Source organism: Phoxinus phoxinus (assembly GCF_949152265.1).
Source record: "Phoxinus phoxinus genome assembly, chromosome: 8".
NCBI lineage: Eukaryota > Metazoa > Chordata > Actinopteri > Cypriniformes > Leuciscidae > Phoxinus > Phoxinus phoxinus.
The window spans coordinates 33,557,657-33,572,618 of record NC_136883.1 but is presented as its reverse complement, the minus strand read 5'-3'; the positions used below and the strand labels follow the sequence as shown (position 1 = coordinate 33,572,618).

Sequence of the window (14,962 nt, the reverse complement as noted above, 5' to 3'; positions counted from 1 at the left end):
TTGCAGACATTTGAAACGCCTCTCTGTATCTCTCAAATGAAAATTGCAGAATAAAAGGCATAAGTTGTATCATAAGAGTTGTCTTTCACATTGAAACTGGCACCAATCTGTGAATATACTGAGAAAGCAACTCTGATCTAAATAATCCACCCGATCCTTCTATCTTGTATATCCTCTGATTTAAAAGGCCTCAATACAAACAAAGCTGCAATTCAAGGGCCCTTATATGAAACATATCACCTCAGGATGAGTCATTAAGCATGCACTTGTAGCCATTAGGTCTCCCTCAGAAACATGCATTAACCGATTCGAATGAGGTTGAGTGGAAAAGACTGTCTGTTTTTCCTACAACCTTTCCCTAGAATCTGTATACATGCAAGTTCAAAATCTAAATCTGAAAATCTAATTACAGCACTTTTATAGGGCTTTACGTTAAAACATTTTTGCACACTGATACAAAGGTTGAAAGATTTGTAGCACAGGCCACAGCATTGTATCAAAAAACAATTCGTAGCATGTGCAACATATATGACAGCCCTGCTTATTGTGTCTTATGTGTTTACATGCTCCTTTCAAATTAACAATGTACCATCTGCATTACGAGCACTAAATTCATGCTCTTGGACCGCATCCACATCCATCTGTTGTGCACACCCTGCAACACAAATCAATGCTATGTAAAAATGTTTCTATATCAGATGCCAGGCAGAAAATAGCAAGAAGCAGAAAAATATGTTTCTCGTGCACCCGCTTACTATTGACATTAAATGTGTCGATGTTCTTGCACAATAAGGATAGGCTAAATCATGCAGGTCTGTCACCGAATCATATGAAAACAGATGCGAAAGTTCATAAGAACACAGATAAAAGAAACCAAGGCATGTCATTATATTTCGGCGTGTTTGTGTGTGGATCAAGCTTGTTTTGAGGAGACATCACAGGGGATATTATAATACAGATGACTCATCCTTTTGTGATATTGAGATTGCTGTATGCAGAGTGTTCCATAGCTGTGTTTGCGACATGCACACATGCTCCTTTTCCTAGCAATATGCTTCTTTCTCTATAGGCGCATTGGAAGCAGAATGTGTGATACCATGATGGCGCTGCCTCTAGTTCTCTGTCGACAGGCAGAAGATTTCAAGCTTGACCTGTTAATGGATATCCGGCCTCCCTTTCATCTATGGTTTTGCTGCTTTAGGATAATTAAAACAAGATTAGATTTTTAGGAGACCACCGGCTCGCTCCTGCATCTGTTTAGGAAACAAGATATTAATAAGCAAATAAAATTACCCTTCCGAGAATGACAATGTTCCCTTCCAGACCACAACGTTGTGAAAATGATCCCTGTTCACATGTATCAGCAAAAACGACTAAAAATGCTGTAATATGCTGCCAGGCCAGTAGCTGGCGATGCCAACACTACGCGCCTATAGACTGAACATGTACGCATGCGCATGGCGTCGCCGTTTTCACAAATCAGCATTTTTGTATAAAGATAATGGTATCGTTTTCAAAAACGTGCACTTTGAAACCTGTTTTCAAAAGTTTGCGTTTTCAAGCCCCTAAAATGCCAACGTCGTGAAAATGAACGGCCAAACTGCATGCAAAGTTTTACATTTTTAGTTGAAAACGGTGTTGTGTGAACGGCCCATAAAACAGGAATTATCACAATATCACTCGTAACTTTTTAAAATAAGCTTTACTTACAGAACAGCAATGGACCAATTTACAGAGTTGCCATGCCTAAGTGAATTTAGAGTATAAGAAAGAGATTAAAAATATAAAACGAAGGGTTCTCGTATTTTGGGCTTTTTTTGTCAGATAAGGATGTTTATTTTTCTAGTAAGATCTGGCAATCTGATTTGCTACTTGCTAGTCAGCATTAAAGTAGTATTGGTGGGTAAGGCATTCTTATATTAGAGATTATTGTTTGGACAAAATTTGTAGAGCATGATGAGTCAGCATTTTTGGGGGGTCTGTTTCCCGAAAGAATGTGAATATGTGAAGAAATGTGCAGAGAGATGTGCATGTGAATCTCTCTCCATTAACAATGATGCTGTAAGTTGAATTACTTCAAAACCAGCAATGTTTTGAAGCTAATTTATTAATAAAACTCACGGGGCAGCATATAAGGTTCTGTGCTTAATCTACGCATAAATGTTTCTGTGCGTGCACAGCACGATCTTCTCCGATGTGTGTGAGTGACGTACTGTATGTGTGCGCTTTAATGAAAACAGTGCATTAATATACAGTAGAACGGGGATTAAACTGACTGGAACCTGTGCATTAAACAGTTTTATTGCACACCTTCCAGACAATCAGATTGGTACAAAAACGTACACAATAACATCTAATCTAAAACAGACAGCAATCGATTGCATAACAAACAAGGGGGTATAGCCAAATAAGATGGTGTTGAGTTACTTGACCTGACCGGATGGGAACCGGAGAAGAGTAGCGCTGAATGCTTCAATAGCCTTTCAGCTCTCATGCTGCTATCTCTGATAGCAGACCTGCTTATTCCTGCTGGGCATGTCGGCAGGTGAGAATCCAGCAAAAGCGAACGCTGGTCCTGAGCCTTGTGAATTATCAAAGACCAAACCGTGCTTTGATAAAACAGTCTGGGTTGGATACATTTATAGGCAGGTAAAAAGCTTTTAATGACAAACATGCGTCAGCATCGAGTGTTTCAGGGGGTCTTTCAGAATCACTAAAACGCAGATGCATTCACTGTTACATGCACCACGCAAACGCACCCTGTGACACGGGAAGAACCGTCGTCTAAAAGGAGCGTGGGCACTGGGAGAAGGAAAGGGGCTTCTTTATGAAGTTTGGGCTCAGTAATGGCTCTTATTGTGTGGCCTCCGCAGCACCTTACAGCTCAGGGCAACAATTACTGACTTTTCATTTGACACGAACAAAGCTGTACCTGTCATCTTTATCTACTCCTCCAAAGATGAGTTATTCAAACACAGTTGCGGACGCTTCTGTCTACAACATGCCTTTATCTGCTTAATGTGTGGCACAACGTTAACATAGCTCTTCTGGATTTATAAAAAGATAAAATGGCATTTGAGGAAACACACTTGTGAAAGCAGCTTCTTGAGATGTTGTTCATATACGTGTTAATGGATTATGAGGGCTTATACTGCACGGAAGATGCAAATGAGCTCTGACATCATCAAAGCCACATACTAACGGTCTGTTGCCGCCTCAAACGTGAAAACCAGAAGACTCACATTCCCACTCTTATCAGCAGAGGAAGTGTGTTTTAGTCAGAGAGCACCAAGACGTCATAGCAACTGCTAAGGGTGTAAACCAAAGGCAGTGTGATGCTCTCTAACAAGCTGTCACACACACATGTGCAACACACACAAACACACATGCACTAACAGATTACACAGCCTCAACTTCTCTTGCGGAAAAAAGACATAATAGGATAGTACATTTATAGTCTTGCACCATTTAAAAAACAGTTGATATACTGTATAAAATTTGTTTTAACTGACAGTAATATTTACAGTAAGACCGTCTACTTATATAAAAATATCTCACATTCAGTGATGACAAGTAAGATGACCAAATAAATTCCAGTGTTTTTGAATAAAAAAGGTTTACAAACACAGTAACTGTAACAGAGCTTAGTAGTAATCATGCACTTTTTCATTTATTTTCTCTATAAAGATAAAAAAAAACTTCAATAAAGAGCATTGAACAAAATCAGTCACCTTCAAAATGAATCACATTACAATCCTTGACTTAAAGCAAAAATAAAGTAATGTGAGCACACACACACACACACACACACACACACACACACACACACTTTTTGGGGCCTGAAAACGTAAACTTTTGAACTTTTTCCGTTTATAGTACATCTTTGTCGTGTAAACATACTATGTTGAATATTTTTATGTTCATATATATTTACAAATGTTAGGAAATTTACTGGGGGAAAAAGCAGTTGAAAGTAAGAGGACGTTATGGTCATGGCACAAAAATACAAAAAAAATTATTATTTTAACGGACCTATTATTGCAATACAGTAAATGATAACCATCTTGGTGGAACTTTCTAGTTCATCACTGAAACGTGGCAATTTAAAAAAAATTTTTAAGTTGAAATGCTTACTGTTCATTTCTTTATGTATAAAGCATTTTTTAATGAGGAAGACGTTACTGAGTACACTTTTGATGTTAATTAATCATGATAATGAAATTTATTCAAAGCACCTTACATCACATTCAATGTATAATTTGTTTCGGTAGCCTCTGTAGCCTTTGAGTCTTTGAGAAGCAATCAAAAAGTAAATAGCAATTAGAATCATATTAGATTTATATTTACAAGCATGTAAAGTGGACAGTAGAGAAACGGGGCAAAGTAGATGGACCTTCTTCTCAATATGAGGGGTCCCGCTGTAATTTTCCAATCAAAGGACGCACTATGTTGTCCAATAGCTGTAAATGTCTCATAATCTAAACCCTTCAGGCTTCCAGCTTCATTAGGAAGGAAATTGACGTGAATCTGGAAATGCAACAGAAAGACATCAAAGCACACACTCTGCAAAATGAGCAGCAAACTCCTCATTAGATATTCACAAATCTCCTAGGATACGGCCCGCCACACAATAATCACCAAGCAAGATCGTTGCCTGTATTGTAAATGCATGTAACAGTGACGAGAGCATCAGTCTGCGCAAGAAGATCCGAAGCCATCTCCAAGCTCCAGCAAAGACAATCAGCATTCCTCGAAATAAAACAGATTGAGGGCGCGTACTGTACTTCAAGAACGTGTGAAGATATCTCTGTATTATATGCGAGCATTGATACAGGGTATGGTCTTCGTGTGGGAGAGGAGACACAAGAGGAGGGCAAGAGAAGGCAACATAGTGCTGCAGTGAGGTTTGTGCCAGTTCATTGCTGTCACAGCCCACACATTCGGCTGATACAATCGTTGAGACACCAAATGCCATGAGAATGTCAGGCTCGCTTTTTAAAGAGACGCTAAGCTCAGGAGCACGCAATCAAAAGCAACATCCAATATTCTACACCACAACAAGAAGGGGAAACACCGCATGCTTCGAGCACAAGCGTATTCATTTGATTATTTTGGTCTGGAGACGAGTATAGAGATTAGTCACAGCAGTGAGTTGGGGGTAAAGATGATTAAAAATTGTGTGATGGAACATATGCACAGCCTTTACTTGCCAGGATACAATCTGTGCAGGAGCAAAAGCCAACATTTTCCTTAGTGATAGACTATGGGTGCATTGAGTAGCATATCTGGTCAAATATAATAGCAGCAGATTTAGAATATCATTTTAATTCAGAAATCCCAAAACAGTTCTCCACCTCTTCACTCGATGCAAAAGTGATGCAAAGCAAATGCATCTTTTGCTAAAGTAATTAAAGAATCGTTTCGCTTTTTACAAAGGGGCATTTCACAAAGCATTGTATTAACTCTTTCACTGAACTGATTAGACTGAAATTAATTGTACAGTATAGTGGCTGATTCATAGATCAAACATTCTCTGGGTAATGGATCACTGAATACCTCATTTGCAATATTTGTCTTTTTTTCTATTCACACTGGGATTACATGTTGCCAGCGGAGACAAAAATGATCTTTGATTTCCATAATTATATCTGTGGGTCCCTTTGATCATGTTCCACCCATTGCTATTGTTCCCATCACTGTGGTGAAATCAAATGCAACAGAATAGGCCAACATCTGCTACTTACACTATTCTACCAGGAAAAAAAGAAGAACCATTATTTGGTGTTAGGGAAAGCAAAAACCAACACCATGTTAGTATTTCAGAGGCTTTTTGTTTGGTAATTAATTCACAAGCAGACTGCTTTTCAGGTTTATCAGGATCTAAGCGAAATCACTAAATGCGTTTTCATGATTTACAAAAGCAAATGGAGTTCAATAAATGGTTAGAGTAGAGTGCATTTTTAAGATTGGAAACAAACCAAAGGCATTATAATAAAACAATGAAGCAGAACTGCCAAGGTGAAGAAAAAAAAAGTCACAAGATCTATTTCAGGCACTAGACAGGCTTTTCCTCACTCCGCTATTTGCTCTCTGCTATCGAGTGGTCCCCAATCAATGTTTGTCTATTTCACCATACAAGAGTCTAAGCTTGCTATCAGTTATAAATGCAAATTTTTTTAGATAGATTTGTTTTCTAAATCACTAGGATTTTGCCACTCAAGAATATGTAAATGCAGCAAGGGTTTGAAAATTGGCACACTCTAATTGGGCTTAGCCTCAGAAAGGTCATTCGGTGAGCAGACACTCTTGCTGGAACCCGAATCCTGAAATGATTAATTACTTGCAGTGACAAACCATTTGAATAGTGGCAGGAGGAGAACTGTTGGAAAGGAAGCATCAGAGGAACACGCAAGAGCTAATAGAACTGATATGGACATTTGAAGGGTGTGAACCTGAAAATCACTTACATTTGCGTAATAAAACCTAACAACATTAATAATACCAGATAACCAGTGGCCATATAAATGATGTAATTCATCTTTCTTATAAACACGGTAAACATATTTTCAAAAGATTTAAGGTGATGGCTAAATGCATATCTTATAGACCATTTGGGTGTTTGCGATGACACAAACAGCAATGATGTTTTTGTGGGTGAAGCCTATGGCGGTATAAATTAAAGTCTCTAATTCTGGATTAGCCCAGAAAACTTGAAGTTTAAAATGCTCTATTAGTCCTCAAAATTTTGGTCCTTGTTTAAAAGTATTTATTTTTCTGTTTTCTTTTGCATTTTTGTAAATAAAATAAAAATAAACAAATAAATAAATAGACCATTTGATGTCACATTGTGGTGACAGAAAACCAAGTGGAGGAAATTGAAAGTCTTTGTGTGCCTTTGGATCTCAGAATTGGAATGCAAAACCGATAGGCTTCATTTTTATAGAAAGAAACATAGTCAAAGAAGCCCTTTGATGCTGAACGCAGAAGTTTATAGCTGCAAGCCATTAAACAGACAGACTGGACTGATGAAACCAGAGATAATTTGATGTAAACAATAGATACAAGTATGCAGTTCATATGGGACATAATGTAGCCCTACAGTTACATCATGAAATGGTATTTAAACACTTCACATAGATCAAATTTAAAACATGAACATGCTGAAGTCATCGAGGAAGTCAAGAAGCTTCTGGGTGGCAAGGCACCAGGGGTGGATGACATCCGCCCTGAGTACCTCAAGTCTCTGGATGTTGTGGGGCTGTCTTGGCTGACACGCCTCTGCAACATCGCATGGCGGTCGGGGACAGTACCTTTGGGCTGGCAGACCGAGGTGGTGGTCCCTCTTTTTAAGAAGGGGGACCGGAGGGTGTGTTCCAACTACAGTGGAATCACACTTCTCAGCCTCCCCGGGAAAGTCTATGCCAGGGTATTGGAGAGGAGAATTCGGCCGATAGTAGAACCTCGGATTCAGGAGGAACTCGTCCCGGTCGTGGAACTCTGGACCAGCTCTATACCCTCTTCAGAGGGTCTATACCCTCTTATAGAAACATGTGCTTTGTGGATTTGGAGAAGGCATTCGACTGTGTCCCTCGCGCCGTCCTGTGGAGGGTGCTCTGGGAGTATGGGTGCTCTCTGTCAATTTACCGGTCAATCTACGTTCCTACTCTCACCTATGGTCATGAGCTGTGGGTCATGACCGAAAGGACAAGATACCGGATACAGGCGGCCGAAATTAGCTTTCTCCGCAGGGTGGCTGGGTGATCCCTTAGTGATAGGGTGAGGAGCTCGGTCACTCGGGAGGAGCTTAGAGTAGAGCCGTTGCTCCTCCACATGGAGAGGGGCCAGCTTAGGTGGTTCGGGCATCTGTTCCGGATGCCTCCTGGATGCCTTCCCGGGAAGGTGTTCCGGGCGCGTCCCACCGGGAGGAGACCCCGGGGAAGACCTAGAACATTAGGTCTGGAGGGATTATGTCTCCCGGCTGGCCTGGGAACGCCTCTGTGTCCCCCGGAAGAGCTGGAGGAAGTGTCTGGGGAGAGGGAAATCTGGGCATCTATGCTTTGACTGCTGCCCCGTGACCCGCCCCTGGATAAGCGGAAGAAGATGTATGTATGTAATTGTAAAGAGGTTCGTTGTTATGGGAAGAAGGAGGTGGGAACCAGCGAACATTCAAATATTTTAATAATAAATAAACAAATACAAAAATTAAAGTATGATCCAGCAGCCCCTCGCGGACGACTGCTGGCCACACAAAACAGAAATAAAACACAACCTCTTTCGATCTGTCTTCTGTTTTCGCCCCTCCTTTTATGCTTCCGCTCCTCCGTGAGAGATACGAGACGTAGGTGTCGCTTATCAGTAATCACACCACCGGTCTCGCGCCGTTCTCTCACGTCCCTCAACCTCGTCCTGCTCGCCACAGTAATGTACTGTATGTAACATTTAAAAAAAAAAAATCTATTTCACATTACTGAGTTTTATATCACAATTCTGAGGAAAAAAGTCAGAATAGCGAAATATGAAATTTGGAATTGTGAGGAATAACTCGAAGTTACTTTTTTTTATTATTTTATTCAGTGGCTTCCATAGACTGCTACTGCAGAACTGCAATGCTTTAACACAGTGGGAGTTTGCTTCTTGGGTAAAAAGAGTGAGAGAAAGTGAGAAAGTTGGAGAGAGAGAGAAGGAGAAAGCGAAAGCGAGAGAGAGAGAGAGAGAGAGAGAGAGAGAGAGAGAGAGAGAGGCAGAGAGAGAGAGGAGAGAGAAGAGAGAGAGAGAGAGAGAGAGAGAGAGAGAGAGAGAGAGAGAGAGAGAAGAGAGAGAGAGAGAGAGAGAGAGAGAGAAGAGAGAGAGAGAGAGAGAGAGAGAGAGAGAGAGAGAGAGAGAGAGAGAGAGAGAGAGCGAGCGATGGGGGTTATATTTAGACAGAGGCAGCGCATCAGGTGCAATGTAAGATTTCTGAAAATGGAAACAGCTCCCAGGGGTGAGAGAGCTGAATCTCGGGCGCTTTCATTATTTATTTTTGTATCTAAGGCGTTGCACTGAACAAAAAAAAAAAAACGCTCGCAGAAAGACTGCTGACGTCCCTGTAGTTCCCATGTTAATGAACGTGTCTAATCAACAGAGCTCAGGAACCTTTCTGCTCCCCAGTCAGAAAGCGCATGCCTGAGGAAGTCATGCCTCGAAAACACACACTGTGATAGGCAAACTAGCACACCATGCTCACATAAAACAATGCCAATTCACAGCATGGCACATCTCTTTGTAAGCCAGATAAGTAGTTCACGTACAAAAATACCCCTTACACCAAAATGCTGATTTATTGTCATTACAAATGTCATGTCAAAGGAGACAATTTCATATTTGCAATGTATAAAGCATGTTAAAAACTGATAACGTACAACATGGGCATCATATTGCATCTGTTTTCCACACCACCACCACCACCACCCGCCCTTAGTTCTGTTGCTTAACAACACTCATCACATGAGAGCTGCTTTATATGAAATGCATATATTTTTCCTTCCTTCCCTAACAAAAAAAAAAATCAAGAAGATGTGACCCACAGGAGATACTAAACCCCCGGTTACTGTCCACCTTTCTGTGGTCTGGAAACTTTTGTAAAGATAAATGAAGCGTGGCCATATGGTTGGAGAAGCTCCAGTCGACACCATTAGCCAGCAGGATGAACACAAACATGGAGATTGGCAGCGCCCTGCAGTTTCATAACTAGCCTCTGTCTCAGACATGATGGCTGGGTAAATAACAATATTCTCCTAAGTGATCAGAAGTGTCATCATCAGCAGATATAAGAGGGGACAGTGTGTGGGAAAAGTCATTCAAGAATCATTGTTTTGCTCCAGTGGAAAAAGGGCTTCATGCGAGCAGTTTATCAGAAAGTAAATAGCCACAGGCCTTGTGTGATATTAAAAACATGAGGAAAGGGAAGACAAGGGTCATTCGAAGACAAAAGTCCTCAATTTTTTATGAGAATGTTTTTATCATAAAAGCGATTTAGCGTCACAACATTACTAGGAATAATAGTTTCATATTTTTGTTATTTAAAAAAATATATTTATTAATATTTTGAATTCATGCTCAGACCAGCACCACAAATTCTATCGGTCTCAGTCAGAATATGATTCTGTGCTGTCTCATAGCAACCTAAAAATAGAACTGTCCCTATTATGCTATATATGACTGAAATGGCTGCAAGTTATGGGTGTTTAATTGCAATGCAAACTCTGACAATAAGCAGTGAAAATAAAGGCATAGATAGATAGATAGATAGATAGATAGATAGATAGATAGATAGATAGATAGATAGATAGATAGATAGATAGATAGATATCACCACTTACATAAGAATGGGCATTCAAACGGTTCCAATCAAAAGAACAGGTGCACTATTATCAGCCTAATCAGGGCTATATGCGGCTATTGAAATGCTGATTACATCAAATAATTATTTTCTCTTGTTCATGACACAAGGCAGTCTGTGTCATGAACAAGATTGTGGTGACTTCATCTCAATTTGTGCTGTGACAAAGTTATTTAAAGAAAATGTTTGTGTGCTAATTATTATAAATAATACCTAATAAAAATATTAATTTGTGTAGTATTATTATATTATATCAAAACACCAAATCCAGTAGGTAATCAGGCACAATTTATGCACAAACCGTATTCTTTGAATGCATACAAAATATACATTTTGCTAAATTTAACTGTGCACCATTCTATCATGCTGATTTGATTCTTAATCTCGACGTACCAAAATCAAATATTTATTATTATTATGTTTTTGTTTGTTTGTGCTCATCATGACAACACAGGTTCACACCAGAAACGATTTATTTTTGTAGATTCTGACGTCAATCAGATTCACGTTTAATTCGCGAAGTGAAAGGGGGGGGAAGTTATTTATAACCTCAACGTCTTAGTGTGGTCCTTGGGTGCGCAAATAGGAATGTAGCGATTGGACTGGTCTCTTGCGTCTCAGTAACAAAAGCGGTGGGGCTGGAGCGTCGTTGTGCCTGCACGACAGAACTGAACCTAAAATAGGACAGTTCTGTGGAGTCTGAACTAAATAACTACACGAGCTGTGCTGAGAAACTATGCCTCTCCATAGCTTCTAGAATATTGGAGACCATTACCCTGGACTTATTCTACAATGGTAAACCTGTGCGTCAACCAGGTAAGGAAATTGAATAACTTAATCTAATTGGGTGTCTAACTACCTGACAAACGCGTTAAACATTTTGACTTTTTAATATATTTTGCCTATTTAATGATTATGATGCAATATGTTTGCTAATACAATGTTCAACGAAATTAAATTTCAGGGAACTCGTAATCACATCAGATCATAGAAAATGCAGGTAGACAGACCAAAGTTGTGATTTATACAGATGTAGATGCAACTGGATCTTGGATTATAACTTATAAAATTACGAGAGCAGGTTTTATCTTCCAAGCGCGCATCACAGATGTTTACTATTTTCCACATGCTCTCAGGACCATGGACAGTGCCAAATCGCTATCGCAGTGATTACATGAAAACGCGAATATTTTGAATAAGATTCTATAAGACACGAAACATGTTTCATTCATTCACACTTAACCAAAAACGCATGATCAGTCCCTTCATTCCGTCATACTGTTTACGTGTTTAAAAATCACAAGCAATCAGCTAACCCTGATTTAGCGCCTTCTAGGGTTTTTAATAACTCCATTTAATTTTAAACGGTTATCAAATTATTTCAAGTAAGCTAAGCTATCTGATATTGTGTGGGTCGAGAACTGGAACAAGACAATTCAGGATGACTAAAGAAACTGCTTTAAAAGCAGTCTTTCAAACAAATCTAAAAAATACACACAAAATATAGAGGAAAAACCGCGCAATTCATTAATTTAATAACGTCACTGAATCGATTTTCTACCCATCATTTTTTGTATCCGTTTTTTTTATCCTCTAGTCTAGTACATTCAGATAAAACATTTATATACATTGAGAGAACAATCAGTATCGATATAATTTAAGGATTGATATAAGGAAATACATTTTTAATACACAACACAAACACATTTCAGAATATTCACGCAAATTCAAAGTTCCATTCGCACCTGATCCACATGTCAGTTCAGCGTCTCTTCCAATAACTCATTCCTGCGCATTCAGGCTGCCACCTGGTGGCTCTTCAAAACAAACAGGCTAGTGGTTTCATGCGGGGTTAAACACATCAACAGCACCTTTGCTTATTTCTTAAATGTAAAGTGTTTGTTACATGGAAATGTCTCTGAGATCAGCTTGTTGACTGTAGCAGCAGTCTGCTCTTGCCTTACAGGACTGAGGCTGATTTGGGTCCAGTCTGAGTGATGGCTGACGTGATGGAGATCAGGACGGATGGGAACTCTCTGCTGAAAGCAGTATGGCTTCGCCGTTTGCGCCTTACAAGGCTTCTCCTGGAAGGTGGAGCCTACATCAATGAAAGCAACGATCGTGGAGAGACACCACTCATGGTGGCCTGCATGTCCAAACACTCTGACCAGCAGAGTGTCAGCAAGGCTAAGCTTGTCAAGTACCTTCTGGACAACAAAGCTGACCCTAATATTCAAGACAAAGCTGGAAGGACAGCCCTCATGCATGCATGCAGCCACAGGGCGGGGCAAGAGGTGGTCTCACTTCTACTGACTAACGGGGCTGATCCGAGCCTGGAGGACCGCCATGGATCCTCTGCGTTAGTCTATGCCGTAAACGGAGATGATAAAGAAACCTTAAAAGTTCTCCTCGACGCCTGCAGAGCCAAAGGCAAGGAGGTCATCATCATTACCACTGACAAATCGCCGTCGGGAACCAAAACTACGAAGCAGTACCTGAATGTTCCTCCATCTCCTGAGTTGGATGAGAGGACGTCTCCTGCACCGTGTGCCTCACCGTCAGAGATAGATCTTCACACATTACCATCTCCCAGCAAAGAGGAGGAGAAAGACACTGTATTCAATTTTCAAACAAAGTTTAAGTCAACCTCAAACACAGCAGCTAAACTTCCCAATGGACTTACTTCCCCAAGTAAGAAGCAAGTGAACCCCAAGCGGGCTCGTCTACCCCAGCTGAAGCGACTACAGTCAGAGCCCTGGGGTCTGATCGCCCCCTCCGTGTTGGCGGCAGCAAATGAAGCGAGCAAGAGAGCCAACTCAGATGAAGATGTTGTTGCAGGTGTTAATGGTCTGAGCCTGTCTAAAAGAGGCACTTTGTCCCGGCATAACAGCGTGGACGGAAAGGATATCTTGTTTCCAATGGTGGGAGATCAGACCACAAAAATCTCCCCAACTTCATCCTTTTCGACATCTTCCAAGGCCTCCTACGAGAGATCGCTGGCACAGCACCAACCCCTGGCACGGCGTAGCACTGTCCCCACAGAGCAGGAGGGCTCGGGAGGAAACTTGGGGCCAGCTAGCCTCAGAGACACACTGCACCGGAGGCGACTGGGGAATGAACACTACGACTCAGACTCCCAGCTGTACTCAGATTCCAGCATGCTAGACTCTCCTAAAGCACCAGAGAGAAGGAAGCTCAATACATCCCCTCTTGCAATGCTTACAGGCTCGCGAGAGTCCTTGGATAGCAATCCCAGTACCTCTTCCCCTAGCACAACCAGATGCAGAGCACCTGGCCTACTGGAGCGGCGTGGCTCTGGGACGCTATTGCTGGACTATATATCCCACACACGCCCAGGTCACCTGCCCCCACTAAACATCAATCCCAACCCTCCGATTCCAGATATAGGAGCAAGCAGCAAGCCCTCATCCCCACTTGCAGCAGGTTTCAGACCAATAGCTCCCGTAGCACCCAACTCACCAAAGAGAGGAAACCTCAGGACGAAAAAGAAGCTTGTGAGAAGGCACTCTATGCAAGTGGAACAGATGAAGCAGCTTTCAAACTTTGAAGAGCTCAACCATCAATCGTGAAACTCAGTCTATGTAGATGTAGCAACTTTAACATCATTAATATACGTCTGAGGTTTTTGGGTAATGTTGATGCTTAAGACAGGTGGAAAACAGGTGGTACCTGTAATAGAATTTAAAAGTAGTTAGCACTGAATGTAGCCATTTAGGGCAAAGGGATATTGTATCCAGAGGTTAATCTACTTGTTAGTTTCAATTAGCAAAAAGACCATTTTTTGAAAAAGCAACTGAAAACGTATATATTTATCTAATGCCTACCAGTGGAAAAAAATCATGTCGCAGGTGCATAAATAGCTTATTGTCTATAAAAGGTGAAGATATTTAAAGATGCAACCTAGCTGTTAAAGGTTAGTTTAGATTTAATATATGATGTAACGTTATAGCGTAAGCTTATACTGTCGCTTCCTACCACCCAGAAAACTGTTTTTCAAAAATATATGTTGGTGGAAATGGGATTTAATACAAAAATACAACAAAGCAGTGTGCAATTTTCCATTCCGCAACAAAGGTTGTGTTTGCCCTCTTAAAGAGTAGGTGAGAGAGTGTGCTATTATTCTCTTGCGTATGAAGATTGAATTTGACAGCTTGACTACAGCTAGTTCTGAGCGCAGATCTTCTGCTGCAAACAAAAACAGAGACAGAAATATCTGTATATCTTCAAAGTCTAGACATCTCTCCATGAGATTCATTAAAGCAGACAGGAGAGTGAATGAAAAACCAGACAGTCAAAATGGAGCAGAGAGGTCACCAGATCATACCCATTAAAAGAGAGCATTCCATTGGCTCCTGATTAAAAAGCTGGAAGTCCTGCAAGAAAAGCAAATCCAGTTGAGAATTGTAGCAAGAGAGAGGAGAAGATGCAAGATAACTTTTCTCTGATCATTACACATATAAAATATTAACTTTATAATGTTGATGTTAATAATGCCTGTGTGCAGATGTATCATTACATGCATACCTGATCTAGATTCTGTAAGAAATACTGACCATCTGTGAG

General features: G+C 40.6%; 1 protein-coding gene across 1 annotated transcript; it reads left to right on the top strand.

Annotated features, from left to right (window-relative positions):
* The first annotated feature begins 12,325 nt into the window (after positions 1–12,325).
* ankrd34c (ankyrin repeat domain 34C) lies at positions 12,326–14,254 on the top strand. The gene has a single exon (XM_079621393.1). The coding sequence runs from the start codon at positions 12,376–12,378 to the stop codon at positions 13,966–13,968; it is 1,593 nt and encodes a 530-aa protein (XP_079477519.1). The 5' UTR covers positions 12,326–12,375; the 3' UTR covers positions 13,969–14,254.
* Positions 14,255–14,962: the final 708 nt, after the last annotated feature.